The following is a 24,592-nucleotide window of genomic DNA, read 5'->3' on the forward strand; positions in this document are numbered from 1 at the left end:
CTCAAGTACCTAGATAAATTTTCTAACTATATTTATTGTGCCCTGAAACCAACCAACAGCTCCTCAGACATTTGTGTTGCAGAGCATTTGAGCTTCAATCACACATGTTACTTTATAAGTTGTACGCTAGGTTTACAAAATGAAATTAGAATTAACTTTGTCAAAAGGATTCTGGCATTTTGACCTTTCTTAGAATACGCAGAAATTGGCATAACAAGAACTCCACATTAAATGAAATAGTTGAAACAAAAAAAGTTGAAATTAATGAAGTCATAATAGGTCTTGGTAGGTTTCCTTTATTTTGCCTGGATACAAGACGACGACATTTACAGTAAAGGGCATAATTGTTTTCAACATGCAGTTCAGAACTATCACCCAGTTATGGCAGTGTTTTTGTGAACTCGATCAGATGAAACAAATTCAAGTTTGGTACCCACAAAAAATCAAAAATAATACAAGAGAGATGAAAATTAAAATTATCCTCTCTTTTTTTCAAAAACTATACTTGACGGGTAACTTACAATAACCAAGGTAAGGTGAGCCTAACAAGATGAACAACAAGCCACCAGAGGGAAACCTTGTATGGTCGACAGAAGACGTCCAGGCTAACATCCAAATGTCATACGGTTGTTGTCTCGAGCAAATATGTATCTTGCAGCTTCATAAATGTGTTCCATCAGCCAGAAAAGAGAAAACTCATATAAGTCTCAGCTCATATTCGCCAGCCATCGTGATATATCTAACCCAGGGGAGTGCCTGGTAACCACTCTTTTCAATTATCTTCAGATAACGGACCTGCACAATATGCAATATAGTGCATCATTCAGCGACCGAATATTCCAGACAAGATACAATAGATATAATGCTACTCCCTCCATTCTAAATTATAAGACATTTTGGATTTTCCAGATACATATCTTTTGCTATGAACTTAGATGTACACTACATAGTAAAAGTAATGTATCTATAAAAACTAAATCGTCTTATAATTTGGAATGAGGAAGTACACCAATAGACAAATATCTTCAAATAGCAAATCTATTACCTGAATACCTGATACGGTGAAATATGGTATCTCAAATTTCACTCGTATTGGTGCCTTCTTCTGGGGCCCCTTCTTTCGCTGTTATGCTAGGAAGACTAAATTCTGCTCTGCACATGTACTCCTACAGGATGGATTGCTTCAGCACATGAGCACATTTCAAAATTGCAATGAACATGGAAAAAGGAATTGATTAGGAATTGGATAGTAATAACCTTTGCCACCAGGGAATGATTTTACTTTCCAGACCATTGCATCTCTCTCAGGAGCATATGCAACAGAACCCATTGAAGCAGATGTCCATGCATCTAAAATTTTATAGAAGCGGATGTGGAGGCAGTCAAACAGAGGAGAAGGGGACAACCGTCTCTATGGTGGTCATCAGCTGCCCACCAGGGACACCACACACCTGGTACCCTTCAAACACGACAGGATTCAGGTTCGCCCTAGCAGGCGTGTATGACAAGATTCAAGCGCTCCTCGATCATGACACCGCTATCAACTGCACGACCCCCAATGTGGCCCTCATCGGGGAGCGAGGCAGCGACGCCGAGTGGCACCTCCAAGAGGAAAGACGCATTCCTGGACCCAAACGTGAGGCATGGGACCCCGCTGTCGGACACGGTGATGACGGAGATCTCCGTGACGCGCGCTCTGGAGCCGCCTGTCTTCGTCGGAGTCGTTGGAGATGAAGTCGGTGACTGCTCACCGACGGGGGTGAAGTTCCTGCCGATCTGCACGACCGGGTCTACTGACCGGGACCGGAGGCGAGGCCACTCGAATTTGTTGCGGATGGAGCTCCGCGCTGGTTGGATGACGCCAAGGCGCCCGGTCATTTTCGATCCACGCCATCGACCCTGTTACCAGTGAAGGAGCGGAGTAAAATATGAGCACGAGATGGTGAGCGAAGCACCCGACAACCACGGACATGAGGCGCTCGCCTGAATCATCCTGGAGGTTACACCCGTCTCTTCGCCACGCGCGTGCTTGGGTATCTGGATCAGGGCGATTGAGGGAGAGAGAAGGGGGGGAGATGGAGGTGTGAGTGTGGGCGCGCTTCCATGGATGGAAGGGCGCTGGCGACTGCCATGGATGGAGGGGCGCGGTTGGGAAGGAAAGGACCAAACCGTGTGCCATGGATGGAAGCGCGCGATTGGGGAGGCGCGGATTGCGGTTCTGGCACGGTGGGGGAGGCGTTCTGGATTGCGGCGACCGCCATGGATGGAATGGCGCGGTGGGGGAGGCGCGAATTGTGGGGGAGGCGATTGAGAGCGGCGTAGGCGTGGTGCGAGCTCATCCGTGCGATGAGGAGCGGAGGGCCAGGATTGCGCGGCAGAACTTGGCGCACGGTTGTGGACGCCTACACTACTGTCTTAAGTAGTAGTAGAGATATCAGAGATATTTATGTACTACATCTATACTATACTTAAAGCATCAGTTTCAACGGTCGTCACACATCATCTTTTTACAAATAACCCCTCATAGCTATTTCAAATTAATCCGTTGCACGCATATAGATGGCCAAACGGCGGCCCGGCATAGACCAGATGCACACGGGCCACAACTATGGCCCAGGCACGTCATGTCGGCCTGCTGACGGTGCCGGGCCAGCCCGTTAGCCCGTCGACCCATTTGATTGAATCAGTGTAAAATGTTAAAAAAAGTGCAGGAGGTGGGGTTCGAACCCATGCCCTGATGGAAGAAGAACGAGAGACACTGGGTGATGGAACAAGGGCGGGAGACACTGGGTGAAGCTGTCTAACCAGTAGAACATCATGCTCAGATATTTTTAATATTAAATATAAATTGTATATATGTATATACGTTTTTTGTAAAATAAAAAAATATAATCGTGTCAGGCCGAGCCAATACTACGGGCCGAGGCTACAGCCAAGCACGACACGACGTTCTTGGCTCTTGCAAGCATTAGGTCGTTTCTGAAACCACATTGGCGCAATGGACTACATTGTGTTTGAGGTTGCTGAATTGGATGGAGCAACAATGATTTGTCACACTAACAGTAAAATAAAAGGTTATTTGTTGGTTTTAAACGTTAGTAATTGCTACGAAGTAGCATAATTTATAGAGAGCACATCCAATTTTTATTGATGTATGACTTTAGCAATCACTTCATATTTTGATCTATCTTTTTTTATCAGTTTGACTTCATGTGACTTATTTTAGAAACTTGAGCTCACAAACTTTCTCTTATTTGGTCTTTGTATGGTGGAATTATATTATTTATAATCTACGTTCGTTCAGTCAGTTGTTGTGAACCCTCTTCTAATCGCTCACTTCATTGGTCGTGTTGTACCAAGACATATTGTATGGAGTAAACAATAACATCAGTTAGCCAAATAAAAAATATTATACAGAGAGCGGAGACAATCAATAAAAATCTTAAGATTTTTTTGGTGGATAGTTTACGTGGGTATTGTTGTAAGCCGTCGCAACGCACGGACAACCGACTAGTTTTTAATATAAAGGAGTGAGCTGAAGCATAATATAAGTTGTAAAGTAGAAACAAATTTGTATATATTTAGCTCTTCACTGTTAATGTGTGACGTACTCAATTCTTGTATCTAAGTCGGCCGTAAGTTTGCAACATGTTTCTTTTCCCTCTCCATCTCAATATTTGGTCTACTTATATTCTCTTATTATATTTGCTCTTAGGTGCCGTTTGGATCATTGAAATTGAATTTCATTCTAACAATAGTAATTTAGTCATATATCAATTAAGCTAATTCGGTTTTATGTAAAAAATATGTGTATACTATTATTAGCAAGTTGTTGGAGATATTTATGTGTTAAATTTTTACTATAGAGGAGTTAGACGAAGAATGTCATGTAAGTTACAGAGTAGAAACAAATTCCACTAATGCATAAATCATTTCCTATCATCCACCCCATGAATTTGAGATATGATTATATCTGAACTTTGGAAAGTGGTGGAATATTAAATTTCAAACTAAATAAGTTAATTTATTAAGTGAATTCTAAATCCTCTAAAAAAAGGGATCCAAACGTCTCGTTAGAGTTTTGTCCGAGCCACCGACCACCATTGTTCCTTTGTTTTTAACCCATAATTCTAGATATGTGTATAGACCAAGGACTCATAAACCAAAAGTTCATTTAATCATCTCCTAAATATGAGTTGTTTATTACTACGTCCCAAAATATGATTCTTTCTACCTCTTTCCATCCACATTTATATGAATAATAATGAATGTAGATATATATACAAACTATATATGCAGATTAATTATAAATCTCTATCTATATGTCTAGGTTATTTTTCAAACCATTACAGTTGAACTACCATTCACGTTAAACTCATGTTTATCGTTTCATCCACTTAAAATACTGTCACATATAAATTTTTATTGCTTTTAGCTATTAATCACAAACCGTTTAATACTTAGTCTCTATGCCAAATTAAATTTCGTTCAACACTTGATAGATGTGTGTTATATGTGCATAATTAAAATTCGTTCAACACTTGATAGATGTGTGTTATATGTGCATAAATTTATTATCATCTATTTAAATATGGACTTATGAGAGTTTTTCTCACATAAACGAATAGGGAAAGAAACTAGTAGAAAAAAATGGCATGGCCATTGTGGTGTGGCTTTACCTGGTTTTCTCACGGTCACGGCTTGCTTCGTCTCCCTTCCGTCGCCGACCGAGAAGGAGTGGGAAGAAATGGATTGGAAAAGCTAGGGTTTTCGCCATGGCCATCGCCCACCTCCAGCTCCCCGTTGTCGAATCCATTCTCCCCACGCTCTCCTCCTAGCTGCGGCATCTCACATCGCCGAAAAAAGGGGCCCGCCCGCTTCTACTCCGCTCCCCAATTGGAGGGTTTCCCTCCCCTTCCCCCAAATCGAATCGCAGCATTACCCGCCGAGCAAGCAACCCACACCCACTCACCCGCCTTTCAAGGTTCCTACTGCGCTGGCGATCCAGCTGGGGGCGAGCGCAGCGGTGGCGGCCGGATAATCCAATGTGTATGCTCTGCGCCGTGCAGCGCTGGTCGCGGCGCGTCGCCACCATGCTCCCGTGGCTCGTCGTCCCGCTCATTGCCATCTGGGCTGCTACCCAGCTACTCCTCCCGGCCGCCTACCGCTTGGAGGTCACCTCCCCGCGCCTCGCCTGTGTCTCCGTCCTCCTCCTCACCCTCTTCTGGTATGAGATCCTCCTCCCGCGGCTCTCCCTCTGGCGCGCTCGTCGCTCCGCGCGCCTCCGGGAGGAGCGCCGCGCCCACGCCCTCGAGCTCCACAAGCTCCGCAAGATTGCCACCCGACGCTGCCGCAACTGCAGCAACCCCTACAGGGAGCAGAACCCCGGCGGCGGCAAGTTCATGTGCTCCTACTGCGGCCACGTCTCCAAGCGCCCCGTGCTCGACCTTAATTCGACCGGGAAGGCCTCCTCCAGGTGGCCCTGCGCTCAAGATTGTGGAGACTGGCTCGACCTGCGCTGCTCTGCCAGCCCCAGTACCTCCTTCTGGGGGTTCTCATGGCACCTACTGTTGTCGTTTTTTACAACAACAGTGAGGTGGCTCTTGAGGAAGACATTCAGATTTACATCGTCAGGTGACGGTGAGGGCTTGGGCCCAGATGGTAAGAGGTTGGCAAAGGCAGGGGATAATGGAGGAAAAGCTGAGGAGAGCAGGGTCGAGAAGGCGAGGAGGAAGGCAGAGGAGAAGAGGCTGGCAAGGCTGGAGAGGGAAATGCTGGAGGAGGAAGAAAGGAAGCAGCGGGAAGAGATGACAAAGCTGGTGGAGGAACGCAGGAGACTGAGGGATGAGAAAGCTGCGGCAGAGGAGCGGTCCAAAAGCGCTACCCCTGTTGGGGAGAAGGATGCTAGGAAGGAGGCAGAGAGGCGGCGCCAGGAGAGGAGGAAGAAAGAGGACAAGGGGCCAAGCAAGAGTAATTCAGATTGTGAGGACATTGATAGACGGTTGGGCCGAGAAGGCGACATGAAGCGGGCCTTCGATAGAAAGATTGAGTCTGACAGACGTGAGGGTTACAAGCCTCATTACTTTGAAGCTAACAATCGTAGTAATAAGACAGTGGAGAGCAGGGCAAAGTACTTTGGCCGTATGACGGGTGGTTTCTTATCTTCGTCAAGAGGGTTTGGTGGTGGTTCCTTCTTTGGCAGAAGTATCCAGGCCCCTGCCCCTCAAGTTAACAAGGTTAGTAGACCCATAGTTCCTGCAACTGACCAGGGCAATGCAGCCAAAAGGGATGTCCAACATGCATCCACACAAGCTGCAGCCAAATCTACTTCAGCTGGGGAAACCAGAAATTCATGGACTAATTTTAATCGACCGGTGAGTAACAAGGGCATTTCTACTTCAGGGTCGAGTCGTGTCGTTAGAACCAATTGCATTAGCTTTTTTTACGTGAATTTCCATCTTAAATCTTTCACTTTTGTATTTTGCTTTATGCAGGTCAGCCCAAATGTGCAGCCAGCCCCTACCAGCTTTAAAAAGTCATGGCATCAGCTGTTTAGTCGTTCAGCATCAGTCTCCCCTTGTCCTGATGCTACAACTTCAGCTCGTGATACGAATCAGAAGCCAGAGCCAAATGGAGCGCAACTAAGCAATGCTTATACATTCCTCTTTCAGTACCCTCCTCTTGACAGCAAGCCAAGTTCGAGCCAGTCCATGCAATTTCCAGGTTTTCCACCGCTTAATGGAGCACCTCCCAATAAGCCACTACCTCATTTTCCTGCTGGACATATGCCATTCTATGATGATGCAGAATCTGTGGTATTTGAAGATCCAGAACAGTTTGAGGACCCATGCTATGATCCCGATGCAATCGCATTGCTTGGGCCAGTTTCAGAGTCTTTAGATAATTTCCCTCCAGACTTGGATTGTGGATTCATCTCGAGTGATGTTGTCAAGGAATCACATGGGAGGCCTTCACCAATTGAGTCTCCTCTCTCTAGGTCTCGTATGGTTGAAGAAAATCCTATCAAGCCCCTGCACTTGTTAGTTGCAAAAAGGCCTGGTGGTCCTATTCAGCCTGAGGCTAGCAGTGAGCAACGCACATGGCAAATGTGGAGCACACCATTGGTTCATGAAAGTTTAGGTCTCCAAGGTCATCAAAGTCAGTGGCTTCAACAGACAAATCAATTAAACTATAGTGCCAATGTTTTCAATGGCAGAACAAACGCCCCCCTGGGTACTGGTTTGAATGACAGTGATCCTTGGCTGCAGAAAGCACCTTTCAAGCAATTGCCACCTGATACTCCAAGCCTGTTCCTTCCACATGAAATACCAGGGAAATTACACAACGACTTGGTTTTTGGGTCTCCAAACAAATCAGCACGTGAACACCCCTTTGGATCACCTGGTCCTTCTTGGCCCAAGTAAATACCTTTCTATCTTCTTTTTCTTTTCAGTGATTTTGCTGCAACAAAGGCTTTCATGACCCTTGAACATCCTATAATTTTAACCTGAGCTATAGAACTGGTATAATAAGTTAATAACTGATTATAAAATAGTCATCATGAATTGGTTAGAAAGAAGCGTACAGAAACCAAGGAGAGATGATAGCTGTCATCATGAATTATTGGAGTGTTAACTAATGTTTTTGTACTTGGGTCTTGATGATGTGCTCCTCTAACGTTTAGTGTATCATTTGGATTTTGGTGGTCTGGTCATGATTTGTTTTCCAATAGTAACATTTATTTTCAATAGCTCAGGGGTACTCAAGTGTCTGATAACTGTCTAGTCGCTGTGTTACAATGAGGAAGTTTTGAAGAGGATAAACAGACTAAAGACATGATCTTATTACTTATAGGATGCTTCCTGCGACATCATGGTCTTCTATGTTCATATCATCCATTGTTTGCATTGATTTTTTTTGTATTTTTAAATAATGTGGATGGCTGCTTCTGAGACATAATTAGAGGCTAGACTTAGATGACGCAAAATCAGAACTTGCCGCTTGATTTCTGTTTTAGGCCTGACAAAACATTTCAGCTATCCGTATCTAATCTGGATTCGTGTTTTTTTCGGTAGTAATATCATACATACATACACACATACTGGCAACACTGGAACTGATGGCTTTGCTTGGGTTGTGTGTGATCTACGCAGGGAGGAACTGTCGTTGAGTGGAGCCCAGGAAGGTGGTGGCCATTTTTCATTGCTGTCGGGCGCACATGTTGGCGGCAGCGGAGACTTATTTTGCTCCACAAGTCCTGATGTGCAGTCCTTGGTGTGGTCTTTCAACGAAAAGGAGACAGCATAGCAGGGACGGACTTTGTTGTGGAAGGAAATGGAGGATGTCTGACTGAGCCAAAACCTCCTTGCCTCCTCTGAGTGTCACAGGGCGGGGTTAATCGGCGAGGAGATAAGTAGTCTCCCTCCATGTCCCTTGGCGCAAAGAAGATTTGGGGGGGGGGGGGGGGGGGCATTTTGTTTAGTATCGACTCCTCTCACCTGACCTGTTACCACGCGCCATCTTACTTTCACCTGATGGGTCGTTGTATGAACTCTGGGATTCAATGAAAAATGGGGCTGATTTGTTTCAAGGTGGCTGTTGGGCTGTAGTAAGTATTCCTTGGTTGCTGGATGTAGATGCTAAGGTTTTCAGTTAGTTTCTCCGTGACATACAGTACAAAGCTCTGCTACATTTCCAGTACAAACAAGCCACCACCCAAGATGTGCAGTGAACCTCTCTGGTCGGCCTACAAGGCACCGACGACGGTGGCGGCGCGCATCCATGACGGCGGCAAACTCTCCCTCTCTGTTCGTTTCTCGCAGTGGCGGTTCTCCTGTCCAAGGCGCTCCAGATCACACGGAGGATCCCAATAAACGCCTGACGGCTACGGAATCCCGAATCCGTAACCACCCAAGAGCGCAATTTTCTTCTTTTCAATTTTCCTTTCTATTCCTTATTCCAATTTAAATTTCCAATTTCAAGTACAAATGCAACAATCCAAAAACTCATCATGATATGCAACAATATATAATATTTATTTTATCCATCCATTTAGGCCTTTGTTTCAAATACACATATTATTTATTTGAAGAAAGTATTTATTTTGAATGTGTAGCCCAATTAAAAGTTCATTCAAAAACTTAATATTCATCACTTATTTGTATTTTTAAGGGAATATATCTTTTAATGTATAATCTCTATTAAAGGATATTCTAGCTTAAATATTTGATAAAATGTTCGAAATATATTATTCAACAAAGGAATGATTTAACTCTCAAATGGACCTTTTTATTTAACATTTTATTAGACACCGCCTTTATTTAAATCTTGGGATAAATCACATCAATTCCCAAAATTGAAATTTTAGGGTGTTACATAGGACAACTCGTGCTCCTCTTTCCGAGAACTGTTCAAGAATCTAAAGAACAGGATCAATCGGTCTTTAGATCTGTTTCGCCAGTCCGCTATGTTTCTCGCGTCGACCAATGGTGTGCTGGCCCACGCTGATGTGTGATGCGGACCTCTTCCAACGTCAAAGAAAAATGAAAAAAAAGATAAACAAAACAGAAAAAACTTATCTATATCATCACTTTCATCTCTTGTTTGTGGAAGATTGGAGATACATCGCATCAACGGCAAAAGCGCACATGTTGAAAGAGGAGCTCACACAGTTTATCTCATAATTATACACAACCTAGCATATAAATTTGAATTTTATATCTATTATTTGATAAAATATATGATAAATTTGAGGTCTATCTTTAATAAATCTTTACAAACTCAATGCTAAGAACAAGAATATAAATTTATATAGTTGATTCTATATCCTATTTATTCATAATCAACCAAAAAATTAATATTCGAATAAGTATCATTTTCATCTCTCCTCTTCCATCTAATTTTTTTTTTGGAAAAAACGATAAACAAAACAGAAATTACTTATCTTTATCATCACTTTCATCTCTTGCTTGTGGAGGATTGGAGATACATCGCATCAACGGCAAAAGCGCACATGTTGAAAGTCAGGAACTCACACAGTTAATCTCATAATTATGCACAACTTGGCACAGCGGTGATTAGTCGGCACTAGAACTAATAGTTAGCCACTAAAATTAGTTGAGACATCCAAACACCCATTTTTAGTAAATTAGTTAATAGTTATATAGTTATTTGTTAGCTAGCTAATTTCACTAACAATTTTTAGTCAGCTAACTATTAATTATAGTGTATTCAAATACTCTATAGTCGGATCGGATGGACTCTAGACCCACTTGGGAAGTCTCATTCCGGTGAAAAACGAGCTGGTGACGGCTTCTTTGGTTTAAGGTTTATTAGGAACGTGAAAAACGAGATCTATCCTTGGTCCCATTCGATGGAGACGAGTTGTCTTTAGTGCAAGTGGACTAGTGGAGTCCAAACATTGGCTGAACTGAAGATTTAATAAACTTACCAACATGTGATGTACGTTTCACCTTTTTTTTACATGTTCTTTTGTGTTCTTTGTCATACCGTTTATTTTAGCGGTACTTTATAATGCTGAAGTTACTGTCGCTATTTATAAATATGGAGACTGGTAAAGTGGTAAAGAGTTACTTGCTCATTCCCCACTTGAAATGCTAATCTACTCACAAGTAAGTTGAGATACGCCGGCCTAACAGAAAAGGAAGAGATACATAACACGGCACCATCCGGTTTACATCCGGAAATATTTCGTTGACAATCTGGGAGAAGAAATGAAAGCCCAATAAGAAAAAAAAATATCAGTTCTTCAGATTTCGTGGGCTCAATCAAAATTTAATCGGACATAATAAAGCGTTCTCGAAGCAATGGCAGATCGCTATTGGAAGGAAGTCCTTTCTGCTGTTATTATGTGCAGGAGGAATGGCTAAAATCAAGCGGTTCCATAGGCAAGTGATTAGGTGCATATCTTTTGCAAATATCTTGCATATTTCACCAAAAGAAGCTGTTAGAGTAGCACAGGAAAGCTCAAACTTTTTTCAAGGATCAAACGCAATTATTTCATTATTGATAGGGACAACCATTACAGAACAGATACCAGTTTTCAGAATGGAACGACTAACAAACTCAGGCCTCCCAACAATTATTGCACGACAGAATACAGTCCAATGGTCCACAGAAACAGAAAGAATGTAACTAGTAAGAAGAACACGCACATGTCGAACAAAATCAATCTGAAGTGAAAGATCTAACAATTTTATGGAACAAAAAAGAGAGATCCAAAGCTACTACTTTTGTTGCTGGTCATCTCCATGCCAGGCCCAGACTATGTCCTTCAGTGCTGGCCGGATGTCCTCTTCCAACAGTTTCTTGTACTCAAGTGAATCACCGCCCGTTTGTTTCATCTCGATGAGGTGGTAGGATGCCGTGATCTCAAATATTTCAGTGTCGAACTCCAGGACACCCTTCCTCCCCACCTTCCTCCCCTGAATCTTGACAACACCATTGTCCTTCTTCCTTACCCTGAGATTCAGTGCTTTTGCAACATCTTCAAGCTTCGAGATGATGGACACGGCACCCTTATCAGAAGTGAACCGCGTCTCCTTCTTACACTCCTTTCTGATAAATAGGCCAGAGAGGTCCAATCCTGTGGAGAAAGATATAATTTCAAAGGCGTTTAAGCTTGTGACAGTCGGGGGCTTCACGTCTTCATGAACATTCTTCTTGCGCCTCATAGCAACGGCTGGAGCAGCATTTGTGGTGTCATTCTCACTCAGAATTTTCTCCTTTACTGTACGGGTCTCCACAGGGCCTTTTCGAAACCAGGTAGACTCTTTTATCTTCTGCACTGAAATTCTTGTGTCTGGGCTGGGGTCGAGGATCTTGTACAAGAGCTTCTTGAGTTTGTGTGAAAACCAACTAGGGCACCTGAAATCACCATTCTGTATCTTGCGATACATCTCCATCATGTTTGGGGCCCGGAAAGGAAGATAACCAGCAACTAGTACAAATAGAACAACACCACAGGACCAGATGTCTGACTTTGCCCCATCATAGCCTGTCTTGCTGATCACCTCTGGAGCTACATATGCTGGAGTCCCACAGGTGGTGTGGAGTAAGCCATCTTGCCCCTTGGATTCTGAAAGTGCACTCAGTCCAAAATCTGAGACCTTGAGGTTCTCATTCTCATCCAACAGAAGGTTCTCAGGCTTCAAGTCCCGGTGATACACACCTCGGCTGTGGCAGTAATCCACCGCACCAATGAGCTGCTGGAAGTACTTGTGTGCAGCGGCCTCTGTGAGCTTGCCACTCTTGCCAATCTTGTCAAAGAGCTCTCCGCCTTTCACATACTCCATGACAAAGTAGATGTTGTTCCGCGTCGCCATGACCTCATGAAGCTCAACAATGTTCTTATGAGCCACCAACCGCATCGTTGTGATCTCCCGCCTTATCTGCTCCGAAAGCCCGGCCTTGAGCACTTTGTCCTTGTCCATCATCTTAATGGCAACACTCTCGTTGGACTCAAGATTCTTTGCGTAGTGCACCTTGCCAAATGTGCCTTTCCCCAGTAGCCTCCCCACCTCATACCGCTCCATCAAAATCTTTCCTGTCGACTCCATATCTTCTCTCTCTGCAAAAAGTATAAATCACACTGCTGGCGCCAATCAGGTGGGACTGGGCAAAGAGTTAGCCTTCCTCCCCCATGTCATGATCCATGACGGTGAACAGTACTCTTATGGCTTGGTCGTGGCGCAGTCTGAACGTTGTAGAATCGATGCAGATCAGGTCATCAAGAGTTGAGCAGATCAGCAGCCCTCGGGGAGCAGCAAGGTCCTTGATGTCGCAACAGAAATATCTTCTAGGAAAGCACATCTTTCAGCATTCCTTGAGGCTTTAACTTGTTGTGATCTCTGTTACCTGCGCAGGAGGAAATAAACATTAGATCCGGCGATGGATGCATAGCAATATGCACAGAAGCTAACGCCTTTTTTGCTAGCTAGCTAGCTAGGTAATGTAAGGACAAACAACCAAATAGATGCTTCACAGTTCACACAGAATTTAAAAAAGGGGGCGTCCTGTACTAAAGCAAACACGAACACGACTATGTGGGTTATCAGTAGTAGAAGATACAATGTTTCCCTACTGGAATGAGTCAGAAAATTCCAACAGCATCATGCATCCGTAGAAAAAGAAACACAAGTGGGCTACATACAAAGAAGATAAGACAGAAGGCATATCCCTAGCACATCTGCATAAAGAGTGAATCCATCCACGGCAGACGTGAGTCCAACCATTCCACATCTGTCAAGAACTTCATAGGACGCAAGTGGCGGCGAAGCGCTTTATCAAGGGAGGGGAGGGCGCAATAATCCAGCAAAAATCTCGCCCCCTCTATACAAAACATATAAACGCCGTATACCTACCGGTCTCCGTCCGTCTGATCAAATTGACGGCACAGGAGAACAAGAACAGGCTCCCGGATTATCTTGGGGGACGGGGGGGACTAGATTCCTCGGTCAACATACAGAACGGTGCGTCGAACTAGTACTGAAATCTGAAACTGCACTGGGGGGGCTCACCTTGCTACGGCGCGGCGGCGGACGGCGGAGACGAGATTGCGGGAGTGGAGGGGAGGGAAGGTGGAAAGATGCGGCGATGCGGGGACGATGAGGAGAAGAGGCTCCTCTTTATACCATACCAGGCGGAGCTCGGGGTGAACAGAATAGAACAGGGTTAGCCGGCCTATACGCGTGGGTGATTTGACGATAATGACCCTGGGTGGTTCCGCCGCCGCGTTTCCTGCGCACCGCATCACACGACCGGATATGATGCTCGCTCGCTCGCTCGCTGCCGTGATTGATTGACAGGTGGGACCAAAGACCAACCAACATGCTGCTGCAACGTTAGTTTAGGAAGTTGTTAAGATGCTTTTCCCCTACTTATGTGATTTTTGCTAAATTTAGGTCCCGTTTATTTTCTCGGCTAAACTTTATTAACATTTTTACTCTTAAATAAAAAAGATTGTTTATTACGTAAATCCAGACGCTTTGAGAAGGGACGGAGTACATGGCTGATGTGGGGGTCTCATCCTTTTGCTGACTCAGGTAGGGACCACTAGGAGGGGGGGCAGCCTGTTCCATGGACCATGGACCTTGGACTGATTGAATGATTGGACCACCACCCTCCAGATGATTCATACATACGTGGCGCTTGGATCTTGTGTGGTGGCCGTTCAGTAACGTTGTCTGTTTGTATAACTAGTGTATAGAGCTCAAATATTTCTCTACTTTTTTTTTGCTGGGGTTAACCTTTGTTTAACATAAATTTTAAATAGGGTAGTTAGATCTTAGTTAGTGGAATCCGAGGTTCATGTAACCACTCTCCTCACTTGCACTGTAAAAAGGAAGGGGATGAACAACATTTGAAGGGGATTTGATCTAAAATGGGTTCCGATCCTTTCTAGAGACACAACATCGATTAGGACAAGCCATGTTCAAAGACAGACTCGACCCCATACACTCTCATGTTAGAGTTTATCTATTAGGCAGTCACAAATGTGGATTAGTATTACTAGGCTAGAACAATGTCACCACAAACCATAAGGTAAGGGGGAGGTAGAAGGATTTGATACTCACTGGTGTTTAGGTTTGTAATCTTTTCCACTTTTATGTCCACCAATCGATAAATATCAAAAGGACGTAAGATATTACACACTACGGCCCTAGCCTCTCTAATAGTATGTGTCCAGGTTCAACACAATAATTGATTTGCGCCATGCTCCTTCCTAATTCTCTCTCTTTTTGGTACTCTGTGTAGCTCGGTGTTATTACACAATAACATGTGCATTACTTTTACTATATATTTGTATATAATGTTATACATCTAAGTGTATATATAGTAAACTATATGTATGTAGAAAATTCAAAACATATTGGAAGGGTGATTTAAAATTTTGTTATGAACTTCATAAGCTGCAATTTGCATATAGCTAGAGAAATGGAAACAAACCCCCTTTTTGTTCTTTTCAATGAACATAAATTATAGAATACCTTTGTCAACTTCAAAAAATCAAAACCATGTATTTTGGTTTGAATTTTGATTCTGTCCCTCTAATAGTTCATCTGTTACTACTATGTCCCCTCATGAATATTTCTCGACCTTCTTCCCCAAACGTGAACAATATTATATATTTTAATATTAAAATAAATTTGATATTCAAATATAAATTTGAATTTGTTTCTTTTGTCTCTTATCCTCGTTCACCAGTCACACCTCTTCAGTAACTAAACAACTCACCTTTGTCGCTTTTATATATGACAAATATATACCCGTTACATCAGTTTTGAGCTATAAAAGCTTCTTATTTGGCACACACTCATGTCTAGGCTAGGTTGCCCGGCCGACCCCACACTAGTGGCACTGGCAGCACACACGTGGGTGTGTAGCTCATGTTTCATCTTTTTTTAAACCACCAATATGTAATACAATAAACACTTTCCAAACTAAATCAGCTTCCTACGTATTTTGAATACGAGATTAATCCTTTATTGCACTAGTATTTACTATATATTTTATAGTTTTTTATTTAAGGTTTGTTAAATGCAATATACGGGCATCACAGCATGTTTGGATATATCCCTGAGTTAAAATAAAGTGACTAAAATTTAGTTACTTTAGGGACTAAAAATTTCTTCTTGTTTGGACCTTTAGCTACTAAATTGAATGAGGGCATGTTTCAATGCACTAGAGTAAATAATTAGCTACTAAAATTAGCTGAAAACATCCAAACAATCTAGCTAATAGTTTATCTATTAGCTATTTTTAGCAAATTACTAGCTAATGTTAGCTAGCTAGCTAATTTCACTATCAATTTTTTAGGTAACTAATTATCAGCTCTAGTGCATTCAAACATGCCCTAAACTTTAGTCACTTTACTTTTTACTTTAGCTTGTCAGATCCAAAAATATATATCAATAAGAAATATGACTTGATCTAGTGATACATTTAAATTTTTAGTTTTTCCCAAAACGAAAACAGAGCTTGTCATATTGTACATTAGATACAGCTGGCTCTTGTTTGTCTTGTACTTTCGATGCTACCCTTGTTTTCTGTCGCTTATGACTCAGTTATGTTTCCTTCACTTGAATCTAGTACCACGCACAATGAATCTTGTATAGAATGGTGGCTGCATTCATTTTCAGGATGCATGTAGTGTATTCCCTTCACACAATAGCGCCTCATCTAGTCCAAAGTCGTGGCTTCATTCATCTACTAGATGCATCAAACATTGCAAAGATCAATCATGAAATAACATGTGGCAATACTTTTTCATTGATAAGAAATCAATACTTGAAAAATGAGTAGCCTCAGAGTCCAAATTCATTCGAAACATGGCAGTAGTGCATTTTGATAGAAACATACGCTCATTCGAATCAAGGTCTATTCAAATTAAAGCAACTACTTGGTGAGTTACCTATATATTTCTCTAAACAATAGTGGGGATGTAAATATAGTTTACCTATATATTTCTCTAAACAATAGTAAGGATGTTGAGTACCGTTTATTTTCCTCCCAAAAGTTTTAGGATTAGAGAATTATTGAAGCTATGTGGCTATCTGCCCCATAGCTCACAAAACATTATTCCTTTTACTTTATATGGTCTGGTGTTGTACTTGGTAGAACTATATCAATTTATATTCCAAAATTTAGGGTGTTACATTTGCTGAAAGAAAACATAGACACTCTATGCCTCTAAATTTTTGGGATGAGACTTCTCTTGCTGTCTTTTTTTAATAAATCGCACACCCAACATAGTCATCTCCTATGCCGCACCTCGATCAACTTTTTCAAGTCAAGCCAGATTATAACTCTTTAAGAGCTTTTGGGTGTGCTTGCTGGCCAAATCTTTGCCCCTACAACCGGCATAAACTTCAATTCTAGTCAAAAGAGTGTATTTTCTTAGGATACAACAACATTCATAAGAGTTTCATAATCTCTTGATGCTACCACAGGTCGTATGTATATATCACGAGAATGTCATATATATTTGATGAAGGTGTTTTCCCTTTCACTAAATTACATCCAAATGTCGGTGCACAATTTCATTCTAAGCTTTTTCCCCTTCCTTCCACATCATTGGCACCCCACTATCTTCTATTGGACACGAATATGTAGACTCCACATTGGATAATATTCCTCCTAATTATGCTATAAATTATCCTAAGAATTGATGCTATGTAGGAGACACAAGAAGCTGCAATGAATCCGGGAGAATCCACTTTGAGATCTGTGTTAACTAATCATGCAGGCACATCTCTGTCCCAGCAGCCTGTGGCAATCATGGGCGACATCGCTGACAACATGATGCCTTAGGCCCCCCTCTATCTTTCACTACGGGTATCCGAGGCAGGGGGCTACTGGTGACATGGTGCCAGATTCTATCGAGCCGCCGACATCGCCAACAACACCGGCAACAATCGATGATGTGACTGAAGATCTGCCTGCAAGTGATGGAATGAATCCCGGATCCTATATGCTTCTAGGATTGAGAGCACCTAGAGGGGGGTGAATAGGTGATCCTGTAAAATCAAACACTAAATAGCCACAAACTTGATTATAAAGATGTTAGTGCGAGTTAATCAAGTTTATGAAGCGAGCTCTTGCGAACACAAGCAATCACATAGAGGAGCAACACAAGAGACACGCGAATTTTATCCCGTGGTTCAGCCAAGTAACACTTGCCTACTTCCACGTTGTGGCGTCCCAATGGACGAGGGTTGCACTCAACCCCTTTCAAGTGACCCGATGATCAACTTGAATACCACGGTCTTTCCTTTGAGATCTTTTCCCGTTTGCGAGGAATCTCCACAAGTTGGAGCCTCTCGCCCTTACAAAGTTGATCACAAGAAGCACAAGAGTAAGGGAGGGAAAACAACACACACAAAATTCAATCCGCAGCACACACACGCACACAAGTCAAGACTTGAGCTCAAAGCACAACACAGGGAGTTCACAACTCGAACGGATCTCAAATCACTAACACTGAAAGGGAATTAGGCTTACACCTATTTCCTAAATGATTTTGGTGGTTGAATTGCCCAACACAATAATTGGACTAACTAGTTTGCTCTAGTGTATAAGTTATACAGGTGCCAAAGGTTCAAAAAGCCAATAAAAGACAAAGAAAAGGGTTCAATAAAAGGAGCAAAGGGATAACCGAAGTGTGCCCTGGTCTGTGCCACCGGACTGTCCGGTGTGCCACCGGACAGTGTCCGGTGCACTAGGGGACTTCAAGCTGAACTTCGCACCTTCGGGAATTCTCAGGGGAGCTCCGCTATAATTCACCGGATTGTCCGGTGCTACACCGGACAGTGTCCGGTGCTCCAGAAGAGAGCAACCCTGAACTCGCCAGCTTCGGATTTCCGCTCCGCTATAATTCACCGGACATGTCCGGTGCACACCGGACTGTCCAGTGAGCCAGCGGAGCAACGACTACTTCGCGCCAACGGTCGACTGCAACGCATTAAATGCGCGCCAGCGCGCGCAGAGGAGCAGAGCACGCGCGGGTGGCACACCGGACAGTCTACAAGACTTGTCCGGTGCACCACCGGACAGCCAGGTGGGCCCACACGTCAGAGCTCCAACGGTCGGAACCCAACGGCCTGGTGACGTGGCTGGCGCACCGGACGGTGCGCCATGCGACAGCAGCCTCCACCAAACAGCTAGTTTGGTGGTTGGGGTTATAAATACCCCCAACCACCCCACATTCAAGACATCCAAGTTTTCCAACTTCCAACCACTTACAAGAGCTAGGCATTCAATACAAGACACACCCAAGTGATCAAATCCTCTCCCAATTCCACAAAAGTTTTAGTGTTAAGTGAGAGTGATTTGTTGTGTTCTTTTGAGCTCTTGCGCTTGGATTGCTTTCCTCTTTTTCATTCTTTCTTGAGATCAATACTCACTTGTAACCGAGGCAAGAGACACCAATTGTGTGGTGGTCCTTGCGGGGAAGTTTTGTTCCCGGTTGATTTGAGAAGAGAAAGCTCACTCGGTCCGAGGGACCGTTTGAGAGAGGGAAGGGGTTGAAAAAGACCCGACCTTTGTGGCCTCCTCAACGGGGAGTAGGTTTGCGAGAACCGAACCTCGGTAAAACAAATCATGGTGTCTCACTTCTTATTCGCTCGCGATTTGTTGTGCGCCCTCTCTCTTGGACTCGTTTTTATTTCTAACGCTAACCCGGCTTGTAGTTGTGATTAACTTTGTAAATTTCAGTTTCGCCCTATTCACCCCCCCTCTAGGCGACTTTCAATTGGTATCAGAGCCCGGTGCTTCATTAGAGCCTAACCGCTCGAAGTGATGTCGGGAGATCACGCCAAGAGGGAAATGGAGACCGGCGACAAGCCCATCGGCGACAAGCCTGCTACAAGCCACGGGAAGGCTTCATCGGAAGAGTCCCGCAACAAAAAGAAAGGGAAGGAGAAGAAAGCCTCTTCCCACAAGTCGCATCGGAGTGGCGACAAGAAAAAGAAGATGAGAAAAGTGGTCTACTACGAGACCGATACTTCATCACCTTCCACCTCCGGCTCCGACGCGCCCTCCGTAACTTCTAAGCGCCATGAGCGCAAGAAGTTTAGTAAGATCCCCTTACGCTATCCTCGCATTCCTAAACATACGCCTTTACTTTCCGTCCCATTAGGCAAACCACCAACTTTTGATGGTGAAGATTATGCAAGGTGGAGTGATTTAATGCGATTTCATCTAACCTCACTCCACAAAAGTATATGGGATGTCGTTGAGATTGGTGTACAGGTACCATCCGTGGGGGATGAGGATTATGATGAGGACGAGGTGGCCCAAATCGAGCACTTCAACTCCCAAGCCACAACTATACTCCTCGCCTCCCTAAGTAAGGAGGAGTATAACAAGGTGCAAGGTTTAAAGAGCGCCAAGGAAGTTTGGGACGTGCTCAAGACCGCGCACGAGGGAGATGAGCTAACCAAGATCACCAAGCGGGAGACGATCGAGGGGGAGCTCGGTCGCTTTCGGCTTTGCAAAGGGGAAGAGCCACAAGACATGTACAACCGGCTCAAAACCTTGGTGAACCAAGTGCGCAACCTCAGGAGCAAAAAGTGGGATGACCACAAAATGGTTAAGGTTATTCTTAGATCACTTATTTTCCTTAACCCTACTCAAGTTCAATTAATTCGTGGTAATCCTAGATATACACTAATGACTCCCGAGGAAGTAATCAGGAATTTTGTGAGCTTTGAGTACATGATCAAGGGCTCAAAGAAAATCAATGAGCTAGATGATCCCTCTACATCCGAAGCACAACCGGTCGCATTTAAGGCAACAGAGGAGAAGAAGGAGGAGTCTACACCGAGTAGACAACCAATCGACGCCTCAAAGCTCGACAACGAGGAAATGGCGCTCGTCATCAAGAGTTTCCGCCAAATCCTCAAACAAAGGAGGGGGAAAGATTACAAGCCCCGCTCCAAGAAGGTTTGCTACAAGTGTGGTAAGCCCGGCCACTTTATAGCAAAATGTCCTATTTCTAGTGACAGTGACAGGGGCGACGACAAGAAGGGGAGAAGAAAGGAGAAGAAGAGGTACTACAAGAAGAAGGGCGGCGATGCCCATGTTTGTCGCGAGTGGGACTCCGACGAAAGCTCTAGCGACTCCTCCGACGACGAGGACGTCGCAAACATCGCCGTCACCAAGGGACTTCTCTTCCCCAACGTCGGCCACAAGTGCCTCATGGCAAAGGACGACAAGAAGAAGAAGGTTAAATCCAAATCCTCCACTAGATATGAGTCTTCTAGCGATGATAATGCTAGTGATGAGGAAGATAATTTGCATACTCTTTTTGCTAACCTAAACATGCAACAAAAGGAAAAATTAAATGAATTAATTAGTGCTATACATGAGAAGGATGATCTCTTGGACTCCCAAGAGGACTTCCTTATTAAAGAAAACAAAAAGCATGCTAAAGTAAAAAAATGCTTATGCTCTAGAAGTAGAAAAGTGCGAAAAATTATCTAGTGAGCTAAGCACTTGCCATGAGACTATTGACAACCTTAGAAATGAAAATATTAATTTGTTAGCTAAGGTTGATTCAAATGTTTATAATGCTTCAATTTCCAATCCTAGAAATGATAATGATGATTTGCTTGCTAAGATTGAAGAATTGAACATTTCTCTTGCTAGCCTTAGAGATGAAAATAAAAAATTGCATGCTAAGGCTAAAGATTTTGATGTTTGCAATGCTACCATTTCCGACCTTAGGAGTAAAAATGATATATTGCATGCTAAGGTTGTAGAACTAAAATCTTGCAAAACCTCTACATCTACAGTTGAGCACACTTCTATTTGTACTAGATGTAGAGATGTTGATATTAATGCTATTCATGATCACATGACTTTAATTAAACAACAAAATGATCATATAGCAAAATGAGATGCTAAAATTGCCGAGCATGAACTTGAAAATGAAAAATTTAAATTTGCTCGTAGTATGCTTTATAGTGGGAGACGCCCTGGCATTAAGGATGGCATTGGCTTCCAAAAGGGGGACAATGTCAAACTTAATGCCCCTCCTAAGAAAGTGTCTAATTTTGTTAAGGGCAAGGCTCCCATGCCTCAGGATAACGAGGGTTACATTTTGTACCCTGCCGGTTATCCTGAGAGCAAAATTAGAAGAATTCATTCTAGGAAGTCTCACTCTGGCCCTAACCATGCATTTATGTATAAGGGTGAGACATCTAGTTCTAGGCAACCAACCCGTGCTAAGTTGCCTAAGAAGAAAACTCCCAGTGCATCAAATGATCATGACATTTCATTTAAAACTTTTGATGCATCATATGTCTTAACTAACAAATCCGGCAAGGTAGTTGTCAAGTATGTTGGGGGCAAACACAAGGGATCAAAAACTTGTGTTTGGGTACCCAAAGTTCTTGTCTCTAATGCCAAAGGACCCAAAACCATTTGGGTACCTAAAGTCAAGAACTAAAATTGTTTTGTAGGTTTATGCATCTGGGGGCTCAAGTTGGATCATCGACAGCGGGTGCACAAACCACATGACAGGGGAGAAGAAGATGTTCTCCTCCTATGAGAAAAACCAAGATCCCCAACGAGCTATCACATTCGGGGATGGAAACCAAAGTTTGGTCAAAGGATTGGGTAAAATTGCTATATCACCTGACCATTCCATTTCTAATGTTTTCTCGTAGACTCTTTAGATTACAACTTGCTTTCCGTTTCTCAATTATGTCAAATGGGCTACAACTGTCTTTTTACTGATGTAGGTGTCACTGTCTTTAGAAGAAGTGATGATTCAATAACATTTAAGGGAGTGTTAGAGGGTCAGCTATACTTGGTAGATTTTGATAGAGCTGAACTCGACACTTGCTTAATTGCTAAGACTAACATGGGTTGGCTCTGGCACCGCCGACTAGCCCATGTTGGGATGAAGAATCTTCATAAGCTTCTAAAGGGAGAGCACATTTTAGGATTAACAAATGTTCATTTTGAGAAAGACAGGATTTGTAGCGCATGCCAAGCAGGGAAGCAAGTTGGTACTCATCATCCACACAAAAACATCATGATGACTGACAGGCCGCTGGAGCTCCTACACATGGATCTATTCTGCCCGATAGCTTACATAAGCATCGGCGGGAGTAAGTACTGTCTAGTTATTGTGGATGATTATTCTCGCTTCACTTGGGTGTTCTTTTTGCAGGAAAAATCTCATACCCAAGAGACCTTAAAGGGATTCTTGAGACGAGCTCAAAACGAGTTCGGCTTAAGGATCAAGAAGATTAGAAGCGATAACGGGACGGAGTTCAAGAACTCACAAATCGAAGGCTTCCTTGAGGAGGAGGGCATCAAGCATGAGTTCTCTTCTCCCTACACGCCACAACAAAATGGTGTAGTAGAGAGGAAGAATAGAACTCTATTGGACATGGCAAGAACCATGCTTGATGAGTACAAGACTTCGGATCAGTTTTGGGCCGAGGCGGTCAACACCGCTTGCTACGCCATCAACCGGTTATATCTACACCGAATCCTCAAGAAGACATCATATGAAATCCTAACCGGTAAAAAGCCCAATATTTTGTATTTTAGAGTCTTTGGTAGCAAATGCTTTATTATTGTTAAAAGAGGTAGAAAATCTAAATTTGCTCCTAAGACTGTAGAAGGCTTTTTACTAGGATATGATTCAAACACAAGGGCATATAGAGTCTTTAACAAGTCCACTGGACAAGTTGAAGTTTCTTGTGACGTTGTGTTTGATGAGACTAACGGCTCTCAAGTAGAGCAAGTTGATCTTGATGAGATAGGTGATGAAGAGGCTCCGTGCATCGCGCTAAGGAACATGTCCATTGGGGATGTGTGTTCTAAGGAATCCGAAGAGCCTCCAAATGCACTAGATCAACCATCCTCCTCCACGCAAGCATCTCCACCAACTCAAAATGAGGATGAAGCTCAAGTTGATGAAGGAGAAGATCAAGCAAATGAGCCACCTCAAGATGACGACAATAATCAAGGGGTAGGTGCAAATGATCAAGACAAGGAGGATGAAAAACCAAGGCCGCCACACCCAAGAGTCCACCAAGCAATCCAACGAGATCACTCCATCGACACCATCCTTGGCGACATTCATAAGGGGGTAACCACTAGATCTCGTGTTGCACATTTTTGTGAGCATTACTCGTTTGTTTCCTCTATTGAGCCACACAAGGTAGAGGAAGCACTATAAGATTTGGATTGGGTGGTGGCGATGCAAGAGGAGCTCAACAACTTCACTAGGAATGAGGTATGGCATTTGGTTCCACGTCCTAATCAAAATGTCGTAGGAACTAAGTGGGTCTTCCGCAACAAGCAAGACGAGCATGGTGTGGTGACAAGGAACAAAGCCCGACTTGTGGCCAAGGGATATTCCCAAGTCGAAGGTTTGGATTTTGGTGAAACCTATGCACCCGTAGCCAGGCTTGAGTCAATTCGTATATTATTGGCCTATGCTACTTACCATGGCTTTAAGCTTTACCAAATGGACGTGAAAAGTGCCTTCCTCAATGGACCAATCAAGGAAGAGGTCTATGTTGAGCAACCTCCCGGCTTTGAAGATAGTGAGTACCCTAACCATGTCTATAAACTCTCTAAGGCGCTTTATGGGCTCAAGCAAGCCCCAAGAGCATGGTATGAATGCCTTAGAGATTTCCTTATCACTAATGGATTCAAAGTCGGAAAGGCCGATCCTACTCTATTCACTAAAACTCTTGACAATGATTTGTTTGTATGCCAAATTTATGTTGATGATATTATATTTGGGTCTACTAACGAATCAACATGTGAAGAATTTAGTAGGATCATGACACAAAAATTCGAGATGTCAATGATGGGGGAGTTGAAGTATTTCTTAGGATTTCAAGTGAAGCAACTCCAAGAGGGCACCTTCATTAGCCAAACGAAGTATACTCAAGACATTCTAAACAAGTTTGGGATGAAGGGTGCCAAGCCCATCAAGACACCCATGGGAACCAATGGGCATCTCGACCTCGACACGGAAGGTAAGTCCGTGGATCAAAAGGTATACCGGTCGATGATAGGCTCATTACTCTATTTATGTGCA

The 24,592-nt window shown here is 43.3% G+C and overlaps 3 protein-coding genes across 5 annotated transcripts; 1 reads left to right on the forward strand and 2 right to left on the reverse strand.

Annotated features, from left to right (window-relative positions):
- Positions 1–227: 227 nt before the first annotated feature.
- Positions 228–2,351, reverse strand: LOC100274649 (uncharacterized). Of its 2 annotated transcripts, XM_035966792.1 has the most exons (4): positions 1,984–2,351; positions 1,258–1,899; positions 1,046–1,166; positions 228–795 (listed from the first exon to the last, which is right to left on the reverse strand). In XM_035966792.1, the coding sequence occupies exons 1-2, from the start codon at positions 1,990–1,992 to the stop codon at positions 1,489–1,491; spliced, it is 420 nt and encodes a 139-aa protein (XP_035822685.1). In that variant the 5' UTR covers positions 1,993–2,351; the 3' UTR covers positions 228–795; positions 1,046–1,166; positions 1,258–1,488. The 2 variants fall into 2 exon arrangements, with proteins under 2 accessions (XP_035822685.1, NP_001142452.1); NM_001148980.2 differs by lacking the exons at positions 228–795; positions 1,046–1,166 and having other exon boundaries at positions 1,334–1,899; positions 1,984–2,228.
- Positions 2,352–4,738: 2,387 nt separating this feature from the next.
- On the forward strand, positions 4,739–8,590 carry LOC100279894 (uncharacterized). Its single transcript, NM_001152846.2, is given in 3 exon segments — positions 4,739–6,374; positions 6,495–7,420; positions 8,154–8,590. Coding segments are annotated over 3 exon segments (2,409 nt in total). The 5' UTR covers positions 4,739–5,045; the 3' UTR covers positions 8,308–8,590.
- Positions 8,591–10,992: 2,402 nt separating this feature from the next.
- LOC100141385 (CBL-interacting protein kinase) lies at positions 10,993–13,693 on the reverse strand. 2 transcript variants are annotated; one of them, XM_020551253.2, is made up of 3 exons: positions 13,539–13,693; positions 12,691–12,876; positions 10,993–12,589 (listed from the first exon to the last, which is right to left on the reverse strand). In XM_020551253.2, exon 3 carries the CDS (start codon positions 12,576–12,578, stop codon positions 11,247–11,249), a length of 1,332 nt encoding a protein of 443 aa, XP_020406842.1. In that variant the 5' UTR covers positions 12,579–12,589; positions 12,691–12,876; positions 13,539–13,693; the 3' UTR covers positions 10,993–11,246. The 2 variants fall into 2 exon arrangements, with proteins under 2 accessions (XP_020406842.1, NP_001108478.2); NM_001115006.3 differs by having other exon boundaries at positions 10,999–12,876; positions 13,539–13,622.
- Positions 13,694–24,592: the final 10,899 nt, after the last annotated feature.

Source organism: Zea mays, chromosome 4, assembly GCF_902167145.1.
Source record: "Zea mays cultivar B73 chromosome 4, Zm-B73-REFERENCE-NAM-5.0, whole genome shotgun sequence".
NCBI classification, from domain to species: domain Eukaryota; kingdom Viridiplantae; phylum Streptophyta; class Magnoliopsida; order Poales; family Poaceae; genus Zea; species Zea mays.